Source organism: Hakea prostrata, chromosome 7 (assembly GCF_041222555.1).
Source record: "Hakea prostrata isolate BN-2017 chromosome 7, UWA_Hpros_2, whole genome shotgun sequence".
Lineage (NCBI taxonomy): Eukaryota > Viridiplantae > Streptophyta > Magnoliopsida > Proteales > Proteaceae > Hakea > Hakea prostrata.
Genome location: NC_142606.1, coordinates 55874798 through 55888233, shown reverse-complemented (window position 1 = coordinate 55888233; position 13436 = coordinate 55874798). Strand labels below are relative to the sequence as shown.

General features: G+C 39.0%; 2 protein-coding genes and 1 long non-coding RNA gene across 4 annotated transcripts; 2 read left to right on the top strand and 1 right to left on the bottom strand.

Annotated features, from left to right (window-relative positions):
- Nucleotides 1–1151: 1151 nt before the first annotated feature.
- On the bottom strand, nucleotides 1152–7104 carry LOC149011430 (uncharacterized). 2 transcript variants are annotated; one of them, XR_016174708.1, is made up of 6 exons: nucleotides 6985–7104; nucleotides 6229–6342; nucleotides 6069–6129; nucleotides 4682–5293; nucleotides 2481–3099; nucleotides 1152–1547 (listed from the first exon to the last, which is right to left on the bottom strand). It is a non-coding gene; the product is annotated as an uncharacterized LOC149011430 (long non-coding RNA). The 2 variants fall into 2 exon arrangements; XR_016174707.1 differs by having other exon boundaries at nucleotides 2481–5293.
- Nucleotides 7105–9534: 2430 nt separating this feature from the next.
- On the top strand, nucleotides 9535–11395 carry LOC149011429 (uncharacterized). Its single transcript, XM_089162656.1, has 2 exons — nucleotides 9535–10055; nucleotides 10594–11395. The coding sequence occupies exons 1-2, from the start codon at nucleotides 9535–9537 to the stop codon at nucleotides 11393–11395; spliced, it is 1323 nt and encodes a 440-aa protein (XP_089018782.1).
- Nucleotides 11396–11602: 207 nt separating this feature from the next.
- LOC149011428 (uncharacterized) lies at nucleotides 11603–13029 on the top strand. Its single transcript, XM_089162655.1, has 2 exons — nucleotides 11603–12146; nucleotides 12437–13029. Exons 1-2 carry the CDS (start codon nucleotides 11603–11605, stop codon nucleotides 13027–13029), a joined length of 1137 nt encoding a protein of 378 aa, XP_089018781.1.
- Nucleotides 13030–13436: the final 407 nt, after the last annotated feature.

Sequence of the window (13436 nt, the reverse complement as noted above, 5' to 3'; positions counted from 1 at the left end):
CATGGCTACCGAGCTGTAGCACCTGATCTCCGTGGTTATGGTGACACCGATGCTCCACCGTCTCCTACTAGCTATACATACTTTCAAATCGTCGGCGATCTCACATCCAAGCAAGAAAGAGAGAAAGAAAGGGAAAGATACCCGAAAGAACTGAACAACATCTCGCCGCCGAGATCTCGCCGAGATCTCGGCGATTATTCGCCATTTCGCTCGGTTCGCCGGGCGGCGAACCGAGCGAAACAATCGAAACATCGTTCCTTGCTTGGAACTATAAAAGAAAGATATGGGAAGAAACTCATCCATGAAAATCAGAGCTCCTGAACAACATTTGGAATTCCAACCAAAAGCCATGGCAAGATAGTATTAAGAGTGGTTTTCTTTTGGCAATAGATAGTAGAAATGAAAAGAAACGAAAATAAATGACATTCAAATCATAGTGTTTGGTTATCACTGGAAAATGAAAGAAAAAAACTTCATATTGAGTTGTATATCTATTCAAATCTTCTTACGTAGAACACTCGTGTTCCATAATAGTTATTGCTGGAAAAAGAAAGAATCCCCCAAGTACGAATCTTGTCTGCTATATAATATACTTTTATGTATCATATATTAGATAAGGCTAGGCTGAGTAGGGGCCATAACCCTAACTCAGCCTAATCTTGCCAAAGTAAGGTTATTTTGCAAACCCAAGCCCAAACTCAGAGCAGGTTTGAATCCTCTACTCGTTGGAAAATTTATGCCAATACTTCATCTCACTCTCTGGGGACAGTAGATTCTGAGTCATTGGGGATCAGCAAGGCTTTTTTGACATTTCTAGTTGGGACATCCTTGTTACCCAATCTGTTTTTCTGAAGATAGTAGATTTGAACTTGAGTTGAAGCTTATGTATACTCATATGTCAGTGATGGTACAAGAGTTTTACCATTAGAATTCATTTCTGAAAAAAAGGTTCCCAAGAGAAACAACAATTTGAATGGACTATGGGAGTACCAGTAGTACATTGTAATGTGAAAAGTTTAAACCATACCACTAGTATGAAAGATCACCAAGAAAATTTACGAGCCAGCAAAATGGTGAATGAAGTCACAAAGGCTTTAAGAATCAAAGTGAAAAGTTTTGAAAAAATAAATAAATTAAGTCATGCATGCGATCATAAAAGAATAAGCCCAATAGCATATAATTGTAAGATACAAAATTTATATACAAAATCCTACATGAGTGCTGTGTTCTCTAAATCCTAAATTTTATAACCATCAGTTTCATGGAAACCTTTCTCAGATACCCCAATAGCACCAGCTGCAACAGGATCGACCACTACACCCACAGCTGCAGCATCATCAACATCAATAACAACAATTACAATTTATCAGTCACTAGCAGCACCAGCAGCAATTTTTCGAGTCAAAACCAGCAGCAGAATCATATGGAAGCTCAAGTCCATTGAGTTAACCAAGTTGTAGATGTCAGAACATCAGATTCAACTGTAACTGTTTTAGAAGATTCATGACCAACTGCAGTCACTAACTTCAGCCACTAAGCTTTTTGCCCTGTCAAAAGAACCAAGAAAGAGTACATATAGGATTAATCAATGTCCTCTCTTCAAATCAAACCAATACTGCCTACCAAATTGTTCATTTCAAATAAGTGCAATGGTTTTCTTTTAATATTAATCTGAGATTGAAAGAAAATAGTCATGGAGATTAAAATATCACTACTTTAACTTTTGATGAGAAACAGGAGAAATTCATTAATTTAGATGACGTATACAAAGGTCAGAGAGAGATACATTTTCCCAAATTCTATAGGTGCTCCTCTGTAGAGATTGTATCGCCATATTAGTAATCCATTTAAATCTATTGGTTAATTATTTTATTTGACTGACTTAAAACAAGTGATAGCCACCAAGACTCTAATTGATTGATCTTATCTTCACTAGGAAGGGTAATTCCAAGGAATTTCATAGAAAATTTTAATTTTGGCATTATCACACTACTATACTTGCACTTGGACTGATTATAAGCTGATCTTCTACCAAAAAAAATATTATAAGCTGATCTTATAGATGCTAAACCAGAAGAAGCAATAGTGGACAATAGGTCTTTAAGGTTAAACAAATGAAGTATATGATAGGGAAGGAAATTTCAGATTATAATTTTTTTTCCAACTTGGTCAGTCACTAAGCATGTATTTTTACCTGATCTTAATCTCAGTAAGTCTAATGCCTTCAACTCTAATTTGTTAGTGCTCTAGCTTTACAGGGAATAGGCCAAGTTTGGGTTTTACTGTCTCCCATCTCTCACAAACCTTCTACACTTTCTTGGAGTAATAATATATAATGATACCCACCTTTTATTTTCCCCAAAACCATTTCTGAATTCCATATGGTTCATAAATGAGGCACTTCAATTAACAATTGACTTCGAGTGTTATAACTGTCTATTTCAGAAAAAAAAACATGCATAGTTAAAGAGTGAACTCACCAAACTGTTGGCTTCAAGATAGCCGGGGTTCTGAATCTCGGCATCATCACTGGGACATAGCCTATTTCAGAACATCAGAATATCAGATTCAATTGTGACTATTTCAGAAGATTGACCAGAAACAGCAATCAATCTTGTTCCTGCAATCAATTCAGTACCAGCTGATTCACTGCTGACCCTAATCCAAGTGCAACAGAGACAGATGTTGGAAGCGCCTCAATTGTCAACCATGTCAACCTCAAGCTTGCATTCTCAGCCCCAAATGATCCCCAGAAGATGGCAAAGGTAAATAGCAAACAAGCCACAAGATTTAATGATAGCATTGAACTCTCAGAGTATGCCTACTGTAGAGCGCCATTGTTTGAGAAAAGTTTTCAGCTCTCAGGTACGACCTTTTCTCTTAAACTCTGTAATTTTGTCTTGCATCTGTTCTTTCAGTTGTGTGGCCTCAAATTGTTTTGGTGCAAGACTCAAACTACTTGGCTTTATGCCAAAGCCTACACCATGTGCTTGACCATGTTCCTCTGGGCCATGGAAGTTGCACAAATATCTTGCCTTGGACAGCTTTCTTACTTATCATGTCAATGAGCTGTCCTCCAGATTTTGTCTCTCACTTGTCCTGGGAATCAATATTGTAAAACATGTTAGTGTAACACAATCTCTATTCAGCGTATTTATTTGTTTATAAGAAATAAATAAACTAAAGAAAATGCTAAATGCAAACCAAGGAATCAAGAACAGATATGGAAACAAATCGAATCAACACAGCAACTTAATGTAGTTTACACACCAACAAAATGTGCCAGGATCACAGGCATAGAAGAAAAACTTTCACTAGGGAAAAGATTACAGTGGAGATCTCTCAACAATGCCAAAACAACATTTGTTTAGGGTTGTCTGGTTGATTAACAAGTAAATTGCAATGTAGAAAGAACAAAAGACTAAACAATACCAGTAGTACGAAATATCACCGAGAAAATTGAAGTATGAGATAGCAACAATCATGAATCAAGTCATAGAGGCTTCAAGAATCATAGTTAAAAAGCTTCATCAAAAGCCAAAATTCAGCAATTGTTGAAGAAATTAAGTCATGGAAGTGATCATAAAAGGATAAGCCCAACATCATAAAATTGTATGAGACATTGTACATACAAAATCCAGAGTGTTGTGCTCTGTAAACCCTAACTTTCCAACCAACTTCATGCACACCTTTCTCAGATTTCCCAAGAACAGGAATAGTGTCAGCAGAAGCAGCAACAACCAACCACCCCCCATAGCTGCAGCAGCATTAACATCAACTATAACAGCAGCATCAGCATCAGCATCAACAACAAGAGCAGAGGCAACAGCAACAAGAGTACATGTTTCTCTTGAAGAAAAAAAAAGAAAAACAAACACTGCTGTACATGTTTCAAGCAAAACGAACATGCACTCATTTATTTGTATCATTATACTTGAATTAAAGACAGAGAAAAGGTTACAACAAAGAACAATACACAATAAACTACGTATGGAAGGATAAGTGACTATCTTGATTTTGCATCCAATCAAGTAATGAATTAGCAAACCAGAGCTTCACTATATGATGTTAAACCTACAGTTTACCATTTTCACAAAATTCAGCACTCCATCAAGCTTTCCAACCTAGAGATAAAGGGTCTGCCAATATAGGAATCAGGGATCGTACGTTCCAAAAGCACACAGGGTGAAGGGAGAAAGGATTTTATTCACATGTGAGAATCCGACCTAAAATCAAAGTTTCTCTTTAACAGACCATGCTTTCACAAAACATCAATGTGAAATGATATAAAGCTGGAGTTACAAAACACCACATTAAAGATACAACTCCAATGGATGTTGATATAAATTTCCCTTGGAAAACCACTCCGTTGCATTAAGCACTCTAAAAAACTAGGCTGCAGCTAAACTAAATGTCATTTAGTTGAGAGAGATCAGAGAGAAAGAGATTGATATAGAATATTGAACAGAGATTGAAAGAGATCATGTACACATGAGGTAATGGGGGAGAGAATACGGTTAACATGTAACAATTAGGGCCACTAAATCTGAATGCAGCAAAAAAATACTTAACACACATAGAACAAGTAATCTGAAAACTTATACAAATGAAGTTACATTTTCTTTTTAATAGTTAAGACGTTCCATTCCATATAGAGTTCAAATAATGAAAAGTTTATTACCCGGAAAAAAAAATCATGAAAAATTAAGCCAATGCAGCACATTGGAATGTTTAACCAACACCACTGTGTCAACCCACTAGTTCTCATTCGCATCATCATCTCTGTCATCTCTCTTCAATGTTTTCATTTTCTTACTACTTCTAGCACTATTCTCCCCACCCCCACCTTCTTAAGATTGAGGTATCAATTATTTTTGGGACCGCAAATCTGAAGCAGACACAACAATAATCTCCAAATCACATTTAAAAACCTCATGATTTCACTAATGGCTCGTACTTTCTTTCCAGTCGGTAATATAATAGGCATCAGACTTAGAAAGATCCTTTGAGTACAAAGTTCTCTCATAGCCAGCTGGGGTCTTTGGAAGGTTTGGTTCCATCTCAATATCTGCAGGATCTTCACAGGAGGATTCATCATTTTCTAGTAGCAGAACCATGGATCTTCTATAAATTTTGGCTGCAGAAGTCTTCAAACTCCTCTTTTGTAGGAACCAACCTCCATTTGAGGCAAGTCAGCACACTGCACAGCATACACAGTCGATTTCTCTGGGCCCAGGCTTGTAGGAGTTTCTTGACCTTCCCTTCCCCATCCTCCTGACCCACTTCGCACTCACTGCAAAGTGTATAAAATTATGCTTATTTTAATCAAAACAGTGAGAGGCAGTTAATAAAAAAGCACTGCCAAATAGTATGAAAATAAAGCAGTTATATATTAACTTCTAAATGCCCACATTAATCGTGGCAGTGGTATAGTATCAATGTTTAACATAAAAAATGGTCTCTCCAAGTGCAGTTGAAGCATTATTGTTTTAATTAAGAACAACTAAAGGTGATAATTTTAACACCAATGCTAACTTCTTACAAAAGTAGCAATGATATAATGTTATTATTATCATTAAATATGTAAAAAGAAGGATTCTCTTTCATTTTGCTTAGCACTACCATTTATTGAAGAAGCAATCAAGGCAGCTCATAGAAACCACTGCCAAATAGTGACAATTGGCGTGGGTAACATGCTAGCATGGCTAGGCGCATTTAACTACCAGTTAATAATGCATATGGCAACAGTATGAAATTATTGTCATGTACTCCATTCAAGTGAAGAGACTATCCTCCCACATTGCTTGTAGGGGATGAACCCTAACAGGGTAGCTGAAGGGATTCTGATTATCCTATGAATGAAAGATAAGTTCTGCATAGAATTTAATAAATGTAGTAAATCTTGTATCTGCTATTAGGCTATTTGTCCTATTGAGTTTATATAATTAAATGTTTGTTGCTTATCTATATTTCAGGCAAGTATACATATGCAGACAAACCACACACAAACAGAAATACATGCACAGACCAGTTGAGGAAAAAAAATTAAATAAGAAAAATAAACAAACCTCATAATTGCCAGGTAAACCATTGATCCGATTTCTGTGGATCCTTCATGTTGTTGATTAACTGAGATGGAAAAATCTTAATTAGTTCTATGCATGTAAGTGCTTAAGAATTGATTGAGAAAGGTTTTAGAATAGGTTACGTAAGACCAGCCATTATTACCTTGTAATTATGATGCAAAAGATGTGATCCTTTTACATGAAATTCCACGACAATAACCAAAATGTGCCAATCAATAGAATGGTTAGGCTCCATTGCAACCTGGCTTTATATTATCTGCAAGACAACAAAATATAGGGTAATTCATTCTAGAAACTAAGATTTGAACCTTCCACCATTGCTAACACAATTTTTTTTCTTCTGGGATTGATCCCTCCATATGATCTCCATGGTAAAAGGAGAAACATGACAAACACAGATGGGAAAAGAAAGACAAAATAAATCAATTAATATTTGAATCACAATTCCATTTCCTTTTAAAGAGCCCAGAGGCAAACTCAATTTTAATTAATTGTGCCTAAATAGATAAATCCAACACTTGAATTAGAAAAAAAGAAAGAAAGAACAAATCATTCTATGCCCTAAAGGCCTTAACTACTAACATGCTTTTTTCTGTTAGTTTCAAAAAATAGCATTGTTTACCAAATAAGAGTAAGTAGGGAAAATAAAAAAGAAAATGCAAACATCAGAAAGATAAGATTCCTTTCCTTTGGCATGGGGCTTTCTTTACCAACAAAAGAAAAACATGATCGCTTAAGATAGAAACACTCAAAGTAGAATTAAGAAAGAAAGACAAGGCCAATGACAGATTTTACAACCCAAGTAAGCTTTTCAGTTTTCTTGTTTTAAGAATGATGGAGAAACTAAGACGCAGAAGGAATTTAAAGAAATAAAAATTATCAAATTGTAATGCCATACCTTAATGGGGGCTTCAAGATGATAAAACCCCATCCAAGGAGTGGAAGAACAAAACTAAAATCCTCAAAAGAATAAACTTCAAGAGAGCGGCACCATAGCTGATCTAGATTGGAGGCTACAACAATCTCCAAACCATATCTGTTTCATCTCAAAACAACATTTTATACCACAGGTTTCAAGTTATAACTGTAAAATACCATTCTACCCCTAAAAGAAAATTTAATCTTTGCATTTATAAATATAAGGGATAATTACTATTGCCCCCTTATACTTTGGTTTTATTACTAATCAAACCCCTTTCTTTGTGAAATTACTATTGCCCCCCTCACTTCTAAAGGTGTTAAGTGGCTGCTAACATCAAATATGAAATGTCTATTTTGCCCTTAAAATTAAGAAGTAAAAGATATGACATTACCCTCTTTCATAGAAAGTATATTGCATGTCAATTATATTCTTAAAATCTTATATTCTAGAATTAGTTTTGGATTTGGTGGGACCACATACTTATGATTTTTGAAACTTTCACATTCCACTTAAATTTTTCATAATCACAATGATGGAAGTTTTTACAAACAAATTAGCATATAAGATCTAATTGATAGAAAATTTGGTAACATACATAATGGTCAGCATATATTAGGTGATTTTCAATTTTCAGCTTTGAATTAAATTTGATATTTCTTAATATTTTAGTTTCTATTTAATTACATTTTTGCTTTATTTGGTGATTTTTTTTTTAGACAAAAAAAAATTCACAATCTTTCCTTTATTTGATGGTTTCTTTTTAAAAAAGAAAAGTGAAATTAAAGTTAATTTTTTCTTATCAAGGGTAGTATTATAATTTGAAAAAAGAGCAAATAAGTAAAAAGATAATTGCAGGGTTATTTTTGGAATTTTGAAAAAATATATAGATGCCACATCATCAGTAAACTGACGGAGCTTAACGGTAGGGGGCATTAGTAATTGTTGACAAAGTTAAAGGTTGGAATAGTAATTTTAAAAAGTACAAGGGATAAAATAGTAATAAAATCAAAGTACAAGGGGACAACAGTAATTATCCCTAAATATAAATGATAGCTCGTTGTAATTTACACCACCTATTTGCATTTATAAAAGGGTGAAAAATGCAAAAATCAAAAACAAGTTGAGACCCGTTTTTAATTTTTTTACAAAAACCAATTTCATTTGTTTTTTCGGTGGTTTTTAATGCGTATCGGTGGGTTTAAAACCAAAATTTCCCTCTTTTTTCCAAACCCCCCGGCCCCCCATTTTCCCCAAATTCAACGTGACATGGAAGGTTTATATCCAACCGGGTATAACCCGGACTGATCTTGAAGTCCAGCCGGGCCATCTCATTGGCACACTTTTCCTATATCAATAGGTTAACGCCCGAGTGGGGCTCCACACCCAATCGGGACATAACCGATTGAGTTGATCAAAGCACGCATCATGCTCAACAAATAAAGCAGTCATTCTCTATTGAGAAAGTCAACTCCGTCGGCGATTGTGCTGGAACCAATAGCAGAAAGGCTTGATCTTAGGAGGAATAACGGCTTTTGTCGGGCAAACTTACCAAATACATAAAAGGTAACACCTACAATATAAAAGCATAGACATACCCCTCTGGTAAGCATCCAATATACTCTGAGTATAATCTTGTGTAGCTTTTGCATTAGACCTTACTCTGTTCATTATCTGACTTTGCCATCGGAGGCGATTGCCCGGCACACAAGCCGGCCCGCATCTAACCTTTCTTGCAGGACTCATCGTCCCGGATACGAGAGGAGGCTCAGTCGGATCCAGAAGTATAATTGATCCACATCAATTTGGCGCTGTCTGTGGGAACGACAAAACTTTGAAGTCATGGTGCGATGAGTTAACAGACGTTCCTGACAAGAAAATACCGGGGATAATTGAACGATCCTCAAGGATGCGGTTGACCCTTCAACCCAGGTAGAGCAAGAGCAACTTCAAGATAATCTGGTTTTGGAGGACCCGAACGGCAAAGGAACTTCCCAGGGTCCTCAAGGCCACGCCACGATGGCGGATATGGACGAATTAAGAAAGGGTATGCTCGAGATGCAGGGAGTGCTACGTAACTTGGTCCACCAAATCTGAGTCGAACAAGAGCCAAGATGTAATACCCAGTTGGGAAGGTTGATGAAAGCTTTCAAGACAGCACGAGGCTCCCGAGGAGCAAGGCGTATCCCGAGGTTAAAAATAACTCGGGAACAAAGGGAAGCCCATCCCGATCAAAGCAAACACCAAACTACTCCCAAAGGAACAAGAATCAGTGCCTTAGATCGTCTTTCGATACCACCTAAGACAGGGTCTTTGCCCCAAAGGGGTCGACGGGAGGAGATCGAAGATAAGGAGGACCAGGGAGAAAGTCAACCTCAGCCTTCGCGGTCGAGAGTATCAACATCTCGGGCACATCCCCGAAGAGAAGAAGCAGCTACCCACCATCGGAGAAAAGAGCATATCGGATCTGATGAAGACGGAGTACGGCAGAATCGACTTTGAAGGCGGGTAGCAGAGGTCGAGCGAAAAATGGAGGATCGAGATCATGATGAGGATCTGGACGTGGTTGACCAAAAACCTTTTTCAGATGAGATCATGAACATGCCTCTTCCTAGAAACTTCATCATGCCTACATTCACCCCATTCGAGGGGAAGACGAGTCCTAAAGAGCATATAAGTTACTTTAAGTCAGTAATGACTGTACTGGGTCGGGAGGACGAATTGCTCTACAGAACTTTCCCGGCTTCACTCAAAGGACCAGCCATTAAGTGGTTCAGTAGCCTACAACCGGGATCCATTAATAATTTCCGGGAGCTAGCTCAGGAATTCATAGCCCGATTTCGAAGCACAATCGGGAGTAAGAAGACATCTGACAGCCTTTTTGGCATACGGCAAGGAAGAAATGAGTCTATTCAGGATTACCTGAAACGATTCAACGAAGTTTCCATCGAGATCGAAGAGCTTGATGATCAAGTTGCATACAGTGCACTTTGGAGTAGGATCACACATCAGAGACTTTTGGAAGTCTTACTAATAGACAAACCCAAAACGTATGGGACATTGTTACGTAAATGGTAGAAGTAATAAACGCTTGGGTAAAAGCTGATCGGGAGAGAAGATCTGATCGAGATGTAGATAAGAGCTCCCCGAGTGAAAGAAATCAGGGATCAAAAGGCAAGTGGAAGCGCGACCAAGGGAGAGTGAGTTATACTCCTCTTAATACAAAACCATCGGAGATCCTGATGAATATTCGGGACAAGAGTTCTTTAAAGTGGCCCGGGAAGTTACGCTCACTACCGAAAGATCGGGATATGACAAAATACTGTTGATTCCACAAAGACTATGGTCATCACACTGATGGCTGTCGTATTTTGAAATCTGAAATCGAGAAACTAATCCAGCAAGGTAAACTTGGTCAATATGTGAGAGAATCGGGAAAGTCCTGTACATACTCACCAGAACCAAAAAAGAGAGCCCGATCACCAAGCCCGAAAGAAACCGTCAAAAAAGCAAACAAGGGAAAGGAGAAAGTAGATCGGGAAGAAACACCTGTGTACATAATTATGGGAGGCCCAACTGTGGAATTAGGAAGGCGAAGCAAAAGGCCCGGTTCGTGGGGGCTGTTCATTTGCCTAAAAAGAGGCAAAATTCAGCATGTCCAAAACCCATAACTTTTACAAATGCAAATTTGGATGGAGTTATAGCACCTCATGATGATGCGATAATCATCAAGGTTAAAATAGCCAACCGGGAGGTTCACCGAGTATTGGTTGACACGGGCTCATCCGTTGACCTAATCTTATACGAAGCTTTCAAAAGATTAAAATTGGCTGATGATTTGATAACCCCTTCATCAACTCCATTATATGGTTTTGCAAGATCCTCTACAGTGGCTGAAGGAACGATCCATTTGGATCTTAAGATCGGGAAGTCACCCCGAGACACGCTGGTTCGGGTCAACTTCATGGTTGTAAAGGAATTATCGGCATACAATGTGATCCTAGGACGTCCGACACTCAATGCGCTTGAGGCAGTAGTATCCCCTAGTCACATGAAACTAAAGTTCCCGACCAAGGCTGGAGTAGGGGAATGCTGTTCAGATCAATCAGCGTCCCGACAGTGCTACACCAATTACTTGAAGGAAAAGTGTAGGCCAGAAAGTTCGGGAACTGCTCTGAATGTTGAAATCCGAGATGATCGGGACGAAGAGAACATGCAGCGAGCGGAGCCAGTAGAAAAACTGGAAAGGATACAACTCAGTCAATCCCTTCCCGACAGAGGAACTTTCATTGGATCGGAGCAACCACATGACTTCAAAAAGGAGCTCACTCAATTCCCATGCGACAATGCGGATATTTTCGCATGGTCGGCAAGTGACATGCCCGGATAGACAGGGAGGGTGGCAGAGCATAAACTCTAGATTCAGAAAGATGCTACCCCAGTCATCCAAAGGCGGAGAAATTTCGCAATAGAGAAGCATGAAGCAATCAGAGTCGAGGTTGAAAAGTTGGAGAAATCGGGTTTCATAGAACCGATTGAATGTCCAACCTGGATGGCCAATGTAGTAATGGTCAAAAAGGCGAATGGGAAATGGCGAATGTGTACCGACTACACAGATCTGAACAAAGCTTGCCTGAAGGATTGTTACCCTCTCCCGAGGATTGATCTCCTAATTGATGCTACTGCTGGGCATGAAGTCCTTAGCTTCATGGACGCCTATTCAGGGTATAACCAGATCTTGATGAGTTGGGAAGACGAGAAACACACCTCATTCATGACAGATCAGGAGAGTTACTACTATCGAGTGATTCCTTTTGGTTTAAAAAATGCAGGGGCCACTTATCAAAGAGCTGTCAACAAAATTTTTCAACGGCAGATCGGGAAGAACATGGAAGTTTACGTTGATGACATTCTCGTGAAGAGCTTGGTTCGGGCAAGGCATTTGGCAAACCTGGAAGAAACATTTGATGTACTTAGAACGTACCAAATGCACCTGAACCCGGAAAAATGTGCTTTTGGAGTTTCTTCGGGGGTTCATGGTTTCCCAAAGGGGAATAGAGGCCAACCCGGAAAAGATCCAGGCACTGATCGAGATGGCACCACCCGTCAGGATAAAGGAAATCCAATGCTTGACAGGGAGGGTAGCCGCTTTGAACCGGTTTATTTCTCGAGCCGGAGAAAAGTGAAATTCTTTCTTTAAAGCTTTGAAAACCACATTTAGTTCGGGAGCAATCACTTGGACGGAGGAATGCCAACAGGCATTTGAGCAATTGAAAACACCACTCGGGACAACACCTGTTTTAGCTAGACCAGTAACCGGGGAAACACTCATAGTTTACCTAGCTATATCACTAACTGCAGTTAGTGCTAGTACTAGTAAAAGAGGAAACGACCTAGAACCCGGTCTATTACGTGAGTCATGTACTCATAGATGCTGAAACAAGGTACCCAGATGTTGCCAAGCAGGCTCTGGCACTTGTTGTGGCATCACGAAAGTTGAGGCCTTATTTTCAAGCACATCCGATAACAATCCCGACCAACTTCCCGTTAAAAAAGATACTTCAAAGACTTGATGTATCTGGAAGAATGGTCGGATGGGCGGTGGAGCTAAGCAAGTACCAGATCGAGTTTAAACCGAGGACGGCCATAAAAGCTCAAATATTGGCCGACTTCATTGTGGAAAGTACTTTGCCTCAGAGGGAAAATCAAACAGACGCTTCTGAAACATCAAATTTGTGGATCCTACACGTTGATGGCTCAAGTAGTACTTCAGGATCGGGAGCAGGCTTGACGCTCAGTAGTCCTGAAGACTTCATCATAAGCTATGCGTTGAGATTTAACTTCCCGGCTTCAAATAATGAGGCCGAGTATGAAGTTGTCATAGCAGGGTTACAAGTAGCCCGAGCACTCCAGGTTCGGAAATTAGAAGTACGAAGTGATTCTCAACTTGTTGTTAATCAAATTAAAGGAGAATACATTGCCAAGGACGAAAGAATGGCTAAGTATTTGGCCAAGGTTGAATAGTTCCAGGTCTACTTCGATCGGGTAACTTACCGATAGATACCCAAGAAAGAGAATGTGAAGGCAGATGAACTATCCCGACTATCCTTGGCAAATTACAAACATTTGGACTCGGTAGTTTATATTGAAGAATTAAGCAGCCCGAGTATCCAGGAGATAGAAACTTTTGAGATCAATAATGAGCCCGACTGGACAACACCTCTGGTTCAATACATTCGGGATGATGTCCTCTTGATTGATTCGAAAGAAGCCAAAAGAATCAGAAACTAGGCGGCTCGGTTCACCTTTATCGGGGACCAACTATATAGAATGTCATTTATAGAGCCTCTCTTGAGATGTGTTGGACCATCCCGAGCATGCTATGCTCTAGCAGAAATTCACGAGGGCATCTGTGGCGCACATATGGGTGG

What these genes read in the sequence shown, in the direction of transcription:
- LOC149011428 (XM_089162655.1), top strand. Translation starts at nt 11,603, where the DNA reads ATGTGTACCGACTACACAGATCTGAACAAAGCTTGCCTGAAGGATTGT. An exon ending in TCCAATGCTTGACAGGGAGG is followed by an intron (nt 12,147 to 12,436) that starts GTAGCCGCTTTG and finishes ATGTACTCATAG; the next exon opens with ATGCTGAAACAAGGTACCCA.
- LOC149011429 (XM_089162656.1), top strand. Translation starts at nt 9,535, where the DNA reads ATGGAGGATCGAGATCATGATGAGGATCTGGACGTGGTTGACCAAAAA. An exon ending in CTAATAGACAAACCCAAAAC is followed by an intron (nt 10,056 to 10,593) that starts GTATGGGACATT and finishes CTGTGGAATTAG; the next exon opens with GAAGGCGAAGCAAAAGGCCC.